The following is a 9863-nucleotide window of genomic DNA, read 5'->3' on the forward strand; positions in this document are numbered from 1 at the left end:
GCTCTGCCCTGCCCCGCTCTGCACTGCCCCACCCCGCCCTGCCCCGCTCTGCCCTGCCCCGCCCCGCTCTGCCCCGCCCTGCCCCACCCTGTCCTGCCCCGCCCCGCCCTGCCCCACCCCGCTCTGCCCTGCCCCACCCCGTCCTGCCCCGCTCTGCCCTGCCCCGCCCCGTCCTGCCCTGCCCCGCTCTGCCCTGCCCCACCCCGCCCCCACACCTGCCCCGCCCCACCCCCGCCCCGTCTCTCTCTCTCCCCCTACATGGAAGGAGGTGTAACAGGAGTCCATACTGTAGTCAGTCGCGTTTGACTGTGCGGTGACGTATCGTAATGCGATACCATCGTACCATCGTGCACCTCTGTGGCCGTGCTGCAGTCATACTGCGGGGATCCACCAGGTGGCGCTGTGACGGAGTGAGACAGCCCAGGATAGTGGCTACTGCTGGGGCCTCGCAGGAACTGGGAGCCTAGGCTGTTGGACACCTCCCCCGACTGGGAGACAGGGGCCAGGGACGGGTTACTGACGGACCACAGGCTGGGGTACTGGCTGGATACAGAGAGGACAGGCGAGAACAGAAGATGTGAAATACAGGGTCATTCTTTACCGGAAAGAGACCTACAGTATGTATGAACACATTCATAATCCTTACATAACACATTCATAACCAGTACATAACACATTCATAACCCTTACATAACACATTCATAACCAGTACATAACACATTCATAACCCTTACATAACACATTCATAACCAGTACATAACACATTCATAACCAGTACATAACACATTCATAACCAGTATATAACACATTAATAACCAGTACATAACACATTCATAACCAGTACGTGACACATTCATATCCCTTACATGACACATTCATAACCCTTACATAACACATTCATAACCAGTACATAACACATTCATAACCCTTACATAACACATTCATAACCCTTACATAACACATTCATAACCCTTACATGACACATTCATAACCAGTACATAACACATTCATAACCAGTACATAACACATTCATAACCAGTACATAACACATTCATAACCCTTACATAACACATTCATAAACCTTACATAACACATTCATAACCCTTACATACCACATTCATAACCAGTACATAACACATTCATAACCCTTACATACCACATTCATAACCAGTACATAACACATTCCTAACCCTTACATACCACATTCATAACCCTTACATACCACATTCATAACCAGTACATAACACATTCAAAACCAGTACATAACACATGCATAACCCTTACATACCACATTCATAACCAGTACATAACACATTCATAACCAGTACATAACACATTCATAACCCTTACATACCACATTCATAACCAGTACATAACACATTCATAACCCTTACATAACACATTCATAACCAGTACATAACACATTCATAACCAGTACATAACACATTCATAACCCTTACATAACACATTCATAACCAGTACATAACACATTCATAACCAGTACATAACACATGCATAACCCTTACATACCACATTCATAACCAGTACATAACACATTCATAACCCTTACATAACACATTCATAACCCTTACATAACACATTCATAACCCTTACATGACACATTCATAACCAGTACATGACACATTCATATCCCTTACATAACACATTCATAACCAGTACATAACACATTCATAACCAGTACATAACACATTCATATCCCTTACATGACACATTCATAACCAGTACATAACAAATTCATAACCCTTACATGACACATTCATATCCCTTACATGACACATTCATAACCCTTACATAACACATTCATAACCAGTACATAACACATTCATAACCAGTACGTGACACATTCATAACCAGTACGTAACACATTAATAACCAGTACATAACACATTCATAACCAGTACGTGACACATTCATATCCCTTACATTACACATTCATAACCCTTACATAACACATTCATAACCAGTACGTAACACATTAATAACCAGTACATAACACATTCATATCCCTTACATACCACATTCATAAGTAGTACATGAGAGAGAGAGAGAGACAGAGAGAGACCGAGAGAGAGAGAGAGAGAGAGAGAGAGAGACAGAGAGAGACAGACAGAGAGAGACCGACAGAGAGACAGAGAGACAGAGAGAGACAGAGACAGAGAGAAGAAGAGGCAGCAGGAGAGGTGTGTTGAGGCCACCAACCTGGAGTTGGTCCCAGTGACGCTACAGTGGGTCACGGGCAGCATGGTGGAGTGGGAAGACATCTGAAGACTGGACCAGTTGTCATGGGAGGGCAGCATGGACAGACAGCCAGAGGACATATCAGAGTAACCAGCTGCAACACAACCAATCATGAGTTTATTCTAAAGATTCATTTATTCTTTAGGGCATTTTTTCTTTATTTGAAACAGCAGGGGAGACTAAATTAAACCCGGATCTCTATTGTCTAAATCACCAGATCATGGGGCCTGCACCAATAATGAGTTAGTTAGTTAGTTAGTGCTCCTTTCTGCCTGTTGAAGCTCCCGAGTGGCACAGCGATCTAAGGCACTGCATCTCAGCGTCTCGGAGGCGTCACTACAGTCCCTGGTTCAAATCCAGGCTGTATCACATCCGGCCGGTGATTGGGAGTCCAATAGGACGGGGCACAGTTGACCCAGCGTCCTCTGGGTTTGAGGTCATACAAAAGAAGTGCAGAAAGAAACATATCTTCTGATATGTATGTATGTATGTATGTATGTATGTATGTATGTATGTATGTATGTATGTATGTATGTATGTATGTATGTATGTATGTATTCTGTAGTTCTCTCGCTGTGAAAAGGGGCTTTTAAAACCTGTTACGGCTGCAGTACCTGTACAGGCATCAAAATCAGCAAAATTCCAGAGCGCCAACTAATAGTACTCCATACAACTCAACCTTTCATTAAAACACACAGGCCGGGTACTCAATTAAAGCTACACTCGTTGTGAATCTAGACACCAAGTCAGATTTGTAAAATGCTTTTCGGCGAAAGCATGAGAAGCTATTATCTGATAGCATGCAACCCCCCAAAATACCAGGACGTCACCTAAACAACAGATTTTGCGGTAGCCGGCGCTACACAAAACGCAGAAATAAAATATAAAACATTCATTACCTTTGACGAGCTTCTCTGTTGGCACTCCTATATGTCCCATAAACATCACAATTGGGTCTTTTTCCCGATTAAATCCGTCATTGTATACCCAAAATGTCATTTCATGAAGGCTGGTCTGATCCAGGAAAATTCCCATTTACAAGACGCAACGTCACGTTTTAAAATTACAAAAGTTGCCTATAAACTTTTACAAATCACTTCAAACTACGTTTCTAAACCAACTTTAGGTATTAATAAATGTTAATAATCTATCAAATTGATCACGGGGCGATCTGTATTCGATAGCAGAAAGTCTTGAAATCATCCTCCATGTTTACACTTTCAAAACATCATGCAGTGCGGCTCAAGACAGGACTTGCCAAAACGTCATCCAACCAAGGATAAAGGACGAATAAAATGCCAGTACAGGCGCCATCGTGTGGACGCTGTAGGCATTGTAATGGGATCCTCGTTTTTTTTTCTGTCGTCTTAAACAATGCATTGACTGGCGGATGAATATTTTTTGTGTGTTTTTGGTGAACAGTTTTCCCTGCGATTTTTACTCCTAAACACGTTCTGTTATAGCCACAGACACGATTTAACCAGTTTTAGAGACTTCAGAGTGTTTTCTATACACACATTCTTATCATATGCATATACTATATTCCTGCTATGAGTAGCAGGACGTTGAAATGTTGCGCGATTTTTTACAAAAAGCTGCGAAAATTCGCATCATCCTTAGGAGGTTTTAAAAGGCTTTGAATCAAGTCAATTACTCTGTAATTCTATGGGTGTCTTTAGTTCACATTCACAGTACACAGTACACAGTACTGGCTGAAGAAGGTAATGATGACTGACTAATGCATCTGTCCAGGCCCTGTTGGAAGACCAGCTGTGTACAACTCTGAGCATCCTGCTCTCACAAAGACCAGAGGAATGCAGAATATCTCCTGCTCAGCCACATTTGTTTGACTTTCTTGTTAATGGTGGAAAGGAAGGGAAGGGGTGTTGGTAGCTTTGACCTGGATGGATAGAGGTGGAGGAGGAGAGCAGTGAAGAGGTGAAGGTAGCTATGTCCTGGATGGGTAGAGGTGGAGGAGGAGATGAGGGGTGTTGATAGCTATGTCCTGGAAGGGTAGAGGTGGAGGAGAAGGGAAGGGGTGTTGGGGAGGTGGTGGAGAGGGGATGGAAGACAGGAGAGGGGGTAGAGAGGGGGTGGAGGACAGGAGAGGGGGTAGAGAGGGGGTGGAGGACAGGAGAGGGGGTGGAGGACAGGAGAGGGGGTAGAGAGGGGTTGGAGCACAGGAGAGGGGTGGAGGACAGGAGAGGGGGTAGAGAGGGGTTGGAGGACAGGAGAACGAGACACTCACTAGGGGAGTTGGTGCGATGGGTGTAAGGGCTGCTGTACGGTGCAGAGCGATGGTTTCTCAGGGTGGAGTAGCGGTCACAGCCGTGGGACGAGGACAGGGACAGTGGGCTTCCAAACTGCGTGTGAGGGCTAGCAGGAGGTCCTGGGATGAACCATCCACTCACTGTAGTGTGGTGGGCCCACAGGAACACAGGGAAACATGGAGTCATTTTATGTGGGGAGTCTTATATCTTCTATTCTTTAAATCCACCACATTTATTTTGAATGCCTTTTTTTTTTGCTTATGTGTCAAATTGAAGAATTGAGATCTAAAAAATAAAGAATTTAAGTAAATTACTTAGTCAGCGTTTACATTTCCAATGTGCTGTCTGTAAACTCTATCGTATGTATCAATCCCATTCTTTATTTAAATGTTTAATAAATAAATAAATAAATATTATTTAATGTGCTGTCTGTAAACTCTATCGTATGTATCAATCCCATTCTTTATTTAAATGTTTAATAAATAAATAAATATTTATTATTTAATGTGCTGTCTGTAAACTCTATCGTATGTATCAATCCCATTCTTTATTTAAATGTTTAATAAATAAATAAATATTTATTATTTAATGTGCTGTCTGTAAACTCTATCGTATGTATCAATCCCATTCTTTATTTAAATGTTTAATAAATAAATAAATAAATATTATTTAATGTGCTGTCTGTAAACTCTATCGTATGTATCAATCCCATTCTTTATTTAAATGTTTAATAAATAAATAAATATTTATTATTTAATGTGCTGTCTGTAAACTCTATCGTATGTATCAATCCCATTCTTTATTTAAATGTTTAATAAATAAATAAATATTTATTATTTAATGTGCTGTCTGTAAACTCTATCGTATGTATCAATCCCATTCTTTATTTAAATGTTTAATAAATAAATAAATATTTATTATTTAATGTGCTGTCTGTAAACTCTATCGTATGTATCAATCCCATTCTTTATTTAAATGTTTAATAAATAAATAAATAAATATTTATTATTTAATGTGCTGTCTGTAAACTCTATCGTATGTATCAATCCCATTCTTTATTTAAATGTTTAATAAATAAATAAATATATAAATATATATATATATATATACATATCTAAAATACTTACATTGAGAGTAGCTTGAGTGCTGGTTGTCACTGTCATCCAAGATGTCTTTATGATCCGTTCTGTGGAGAGGGAATCCAATCAGACCATGTCTGTGGGACACTGGCTGTCAATCTACCAGTAAACACTGATATATCCTGTATTCTCAATCAAATCTAACTAAATACATCTATTTCTAGTGGACAGAAAAGGGAGCAGGCAACTTGCCCTACCTTTCTTTAGTATCCAGAAAGGCCTTGGCAAACGGGTTGTATTTGATTTTCAGACCGGTTATCTAAAATGTGGAGTGAAAATATAATGCAAAATTGGTAAGACCTAATAATAAAATAACGAATCTTTAATAAAGTAGATTTTTTAAATGTTCTATCTTCTTCACCTAAAACGACCCAAACAAAATGTCTACAAAGTTGCGTACTTCAAAGTCTACGTATTGGACAGTTATACATGAACAGCAACAACAAAACACACATTACTATTAACATTAGAGTGTTTATAAAATAATGTATCAATACAATAATGTACCTCTTCGTTCTGGTAGGCAGTGACCGCTATGAACTGAGTCTCCGGGAAGGAGTGACTCGTGATCATTCTCTGCGGCCCTCCGACGCGGACAATATGGACACGTGGCTCATATTTGTGCAACGAGTTTAACATGATCTGAAAAATGTATAAAAAAAACGTGTTGTTTTTTTAAAGCAAAAAGTTAAATAATATGCTTTATTTTACAGGTAGAAAAATATCATTTATTTTAATCGAAATGTTGATTGATGGGTGTTCCCGTGACAACATAGCCTAAAATGTATACACGCTTGATTGTAATTCGCTTTAGATAAAAGCGTCTTCGGAATGGCATATATTATTTAAATGATCGTTCTCGAGAAGCCGGTGTTTGGAGGATAGCCTAGTTGTTAGAGTGTTGGGCTAGTAACCAAAATGTTGCAAGTTCGAATTCCCGAGCTGACAAGGTACAAATCTGTCGTTCTGCCCCTGAACAGGCAGTTAACCCACTGTTCCTAGGCCGTCATTGAAAATAAGAATTTGTTCTTAAGTGACTTGCCTAGTAAAATAAAGGTAAAATTAAAACATTTAAATTAAATATATTGGCACGGGTGTTGTTAGGAAATTCCTGGCCACCCCTCATAGCCTGGTTCCTCTCTAGGTTTCTACCTAGGTTCTGGCCTTTCTAGGGAGTTTTTCCTAGCCACCGTGCTTCTACACCTGCATTGCTTGATGTTTGGGGTTTTATTCTGGGTTTCTGTTACAGCACTTTGAGATATCAGCTGATGTAAGAAGGGCTTTATAAATACATTTGATTTGATTCCATGACATATTTTCTGATCTAAATTGTTATCAAAATTATTGGGAAAAAACGCGAGAACTCAAAAGGTTATAACATGACATTTAAAGTGATAACACTATAATCGTCTAACCTGGCCTCCTCCATTGAGTTTGTTGGTGAGTTTGACTTTACAGAATGAGACCGGATCTTTCATCCAGCGCGCTCCAAAGTTAGGCGAGTCCGGGTGGATATACACGCAGCTCGGGGCTTGAGGCTCGGGTTTACCCCCGGGAACCCACTCCCCATTAACGTATTTCCACCGGTGGTTGTCTGCAGCCACGAAGTCCAGCAGGAACGAGTACATGGCGTTTGGATCCAACCCAGAAACATTCACCTTCAGCACCGGAAACATGCGCCTTGGATACAAAGGAAAATATAATAACAGGTGTCCTTATCTCATCCTTTATAGTCAAACAATAACTATAATCTATTGTACAATAGGGCATTATTGACACTAATGTCAAGCGAACGAGTGGTTCACTTTATAGGCCATGTGAATATTAATAGACCTGGGTGTTACAGGAAAAACTCTAAATATAATGAATGAATGTGTGCAATCCTGTTTCCTTTATTACTGTGATACCACAGCAATGGTATAGACACGTTTAACACTATTTATTTGTGTTATAAACCTACGGCTGTTAGGGGCGGCAGGTAGCGGTTAGAGCGGGCCAGTAACCGAAAGGTTGCGGGATCGAATCCACGAGTTGACAAGGTAAAACACATCTGTCGTTCTGCCTCTGAACCAGGCAGTTAACCCACGGTTCCTAGGCCGTTGTTGTAAATATCTGTTTTTACTTGCCCAGTTAAATACATTAAAAAAAAGATATAAGCCTACCTGCTTTTTTCACTATATAAATTAAGACAAAGGCTATACATTTGGCAGGTAGCTGAACCATAAATAATACGCATAAAACAACCAACAATAATACAGTATATACATGTATATAAAACACATGTCAATTCAATGACTTACCTGCCATTTTTGGTTACTATCATTTCATTCGTGAGTTCCTGGAACTTCCGCCACAGTTCGTTCTCATCCAAGCCGACTTTGAGTTGTCTCTCCGTAGGATCGCCCTTCTCGCTGCCCGCCTGTAGCTCGTTCTCCACGGCAGTGAGAAGGTGGTCCACCCGGTACTGTGTAACCTTCCCCGGGCCATCCCCGCCACCTAAGGCCATTCTTTCCAACAGCTCCAGGGTTGAAAAATTACGTATTACACTTTAAGATTAAGAAAACAAAAAATTGGTCGCTCCCAAATAGGCTATATATCCAATCCACTTGAATATATCCAATATTCTCCACCCCATTGCAAGTTTCCGAATATATATTCCGAAGTAACAGTCAATAAACTGATATATCTTTGTGCCATCGCTGGTTGGCTGGTCTTCGCTTTGATGTATGCCGTCTGGTCAGTCATTGGTTGTATGAGGCTATACTGTATCAGTAGGAGTAGGGAGGAAGGATGGCTTTACAGGAAGGATGGGTAATGTGTCTGAAGTCGATTGCTCACCAGCCAATTGTAATTGTTTTATTACTTCAATCTGTCAATATTTACACGTAGTAATCTATATCAAAGAACTGCAGAATGAAACCGAGGGATTTGAACTTTCAGGTATTTATTTCAAATGTTCTTTACAGTTTCACCCAATCTCAAATGACTGAAGGCCTATGTTCAGATAGGTAGGACTCATAAAATGCTTTATTTCTGATGATTAAACTCTAGTCTAACTTGATAGACCGAATATATTTTTATTATATTAGTTTAAAACCTTTTCACTTGTGACACGTTCTATGCGAAAGACAAACTTTAAGTTTCCCTCTAATTAAACACTTTATATTCTACGACATTATTTAAACTTTTTTTTGTTTTTGTTGCTTTTACTCATGAAGTAATAGTTCTGTTTTTGTTCTACAAAACTTTTAACAACTGAAATAATTTCCAAAACCATTTCCCACGACGAAGGTTATTAGAGATGTTTATTCGTTTCAAGGCCTGTGAAGTGGTCGGGTAGGTGACAAAACGGAGGAAATACAGACCAGGCCGTAACACACACCTTTAACAATAGAAGGGATGCATAGAAACAAGTCTGCGATCAACAGAAAACACTTCTCAGTTTTATTATTTGGCTAAATGATTCGCAACGAGAAACAATCCATCCAGTTAGCAGAAACCCACTGGGAACAGACGGTTTAACATCCAGTTTTAATTTACATTTGGTTTGAGTTTTTAACTAACGTGAATTCAACGTGAAATTAACAACGGAAATGTCACTATGTCATTGCATTTAGGTTAAAAGTTGTGTTTTTTTTTTCAAAACAAAATCAGTTTTCCAAGTTGATTCAACGTCATCACATATATGTTTTTTTTATTCTAGGAAATACACATTACAGGTGTTATATTTCTCTTCAAATAATTTGTAGTTACATTTTTATTTAGCCTTTATTTCGACAAGGGAATGACATATGTAGACCTAACAGTAGGTCTCTTTTCCAAACGCACCCTATTTAACACAATACAAATATACACATTATACACTTATTTATTTATATATGTATATATATTTATATATACAAAAACCCAGTCGTGGTAAGCACAAATAAAACATCACAAATCACCCATAAAAATGGTTATATTTCTCCACAAATAAGCCCCTTATCAATTACTTTAAATTGACCGAACGGCACCAGGACATCAAGCTGAAATGTATACAGCGATAAAAAATAAGTTAAAAAAAGATTAAAACAAAAAGCATATTTACCTGACTCGGTGGAAACCCAAGGAACCTCAAGAGTTAACCAATCCTGTGAACGGGGTTAGACAACTCAGGTGTCTATACTTCAACTGAAACGTTAGATAAGACAGACGT

At 39.6% G+C, this 9863-nt stretch overlaps 1 protein-coding gene across 1 annotated transcript; it reads right to left on the reverse strand.

Moving 5' to 3' along the window:
* Window positions 1-242: 242 nt before the first annotated feature.
* Window positions 243-8174, reverse strand: LOC135523352 (T-box transcription factor T-like). The gene is made up of 8 exons (XM_064949974.1): window positions 7969-8174; window positions 7084-7348; window positions 6176-6310; window positions 5866-5927; window positions 5657-5715; window positions 4508-4669; window positions 2221-2353; window positions 243-543 (listed from the first exon to the last, which is right to left on the reverse strand). Exons 1-8 carry the CDS (start codon window positions 8172-8174, stop codon window positions 255-257), a joined length of 1311 nt encoding a protein of 436 aa, XP_064806046.1. The 3' UTR covers window positions 243-254.
* Window positions 8175-9863: the final 1689 nt, after the last annotated feature.

This window comes from Oncorhynchus masou, chromosome 31 (genome assembly GCF_036934945.1).
Source record: "Oncorhynchus masou masou isolate Uvic2021 chromosome 31, UVic_Omas_1.1, whole genome shotgun sequence".
Lineage (NCBI taxonomy): Eukaryota > Metazoa > Chordata > Actinopteri > Salmoniformes > Salmonidae > Oncorhynchus > Oncorhynchus masou.

Coding starts and splice junctions, on each gene's coding strand:
- LOC135523352 (XM_064949974.1), bottom strand. CDS start 8,174: ATGGCCTTAGGTGGCGGGGATGGCCCGGGGAAGGTTACACAGTACCGG. Junction 7,349..7,968: donor ATAGTAACCAAAAATGGCAG/GTAAGTCATTGA, acceptor TTTGTATCCAAG/GCGCATGTTTCCGGTGCTGA. Junction 5,716..5,865: donor TTTCTGGATACTAAAGAAAG/GTAGGGCAAGTT, acceptor CCCTCTCCACAG/AACGGATCATAAAGACATCT.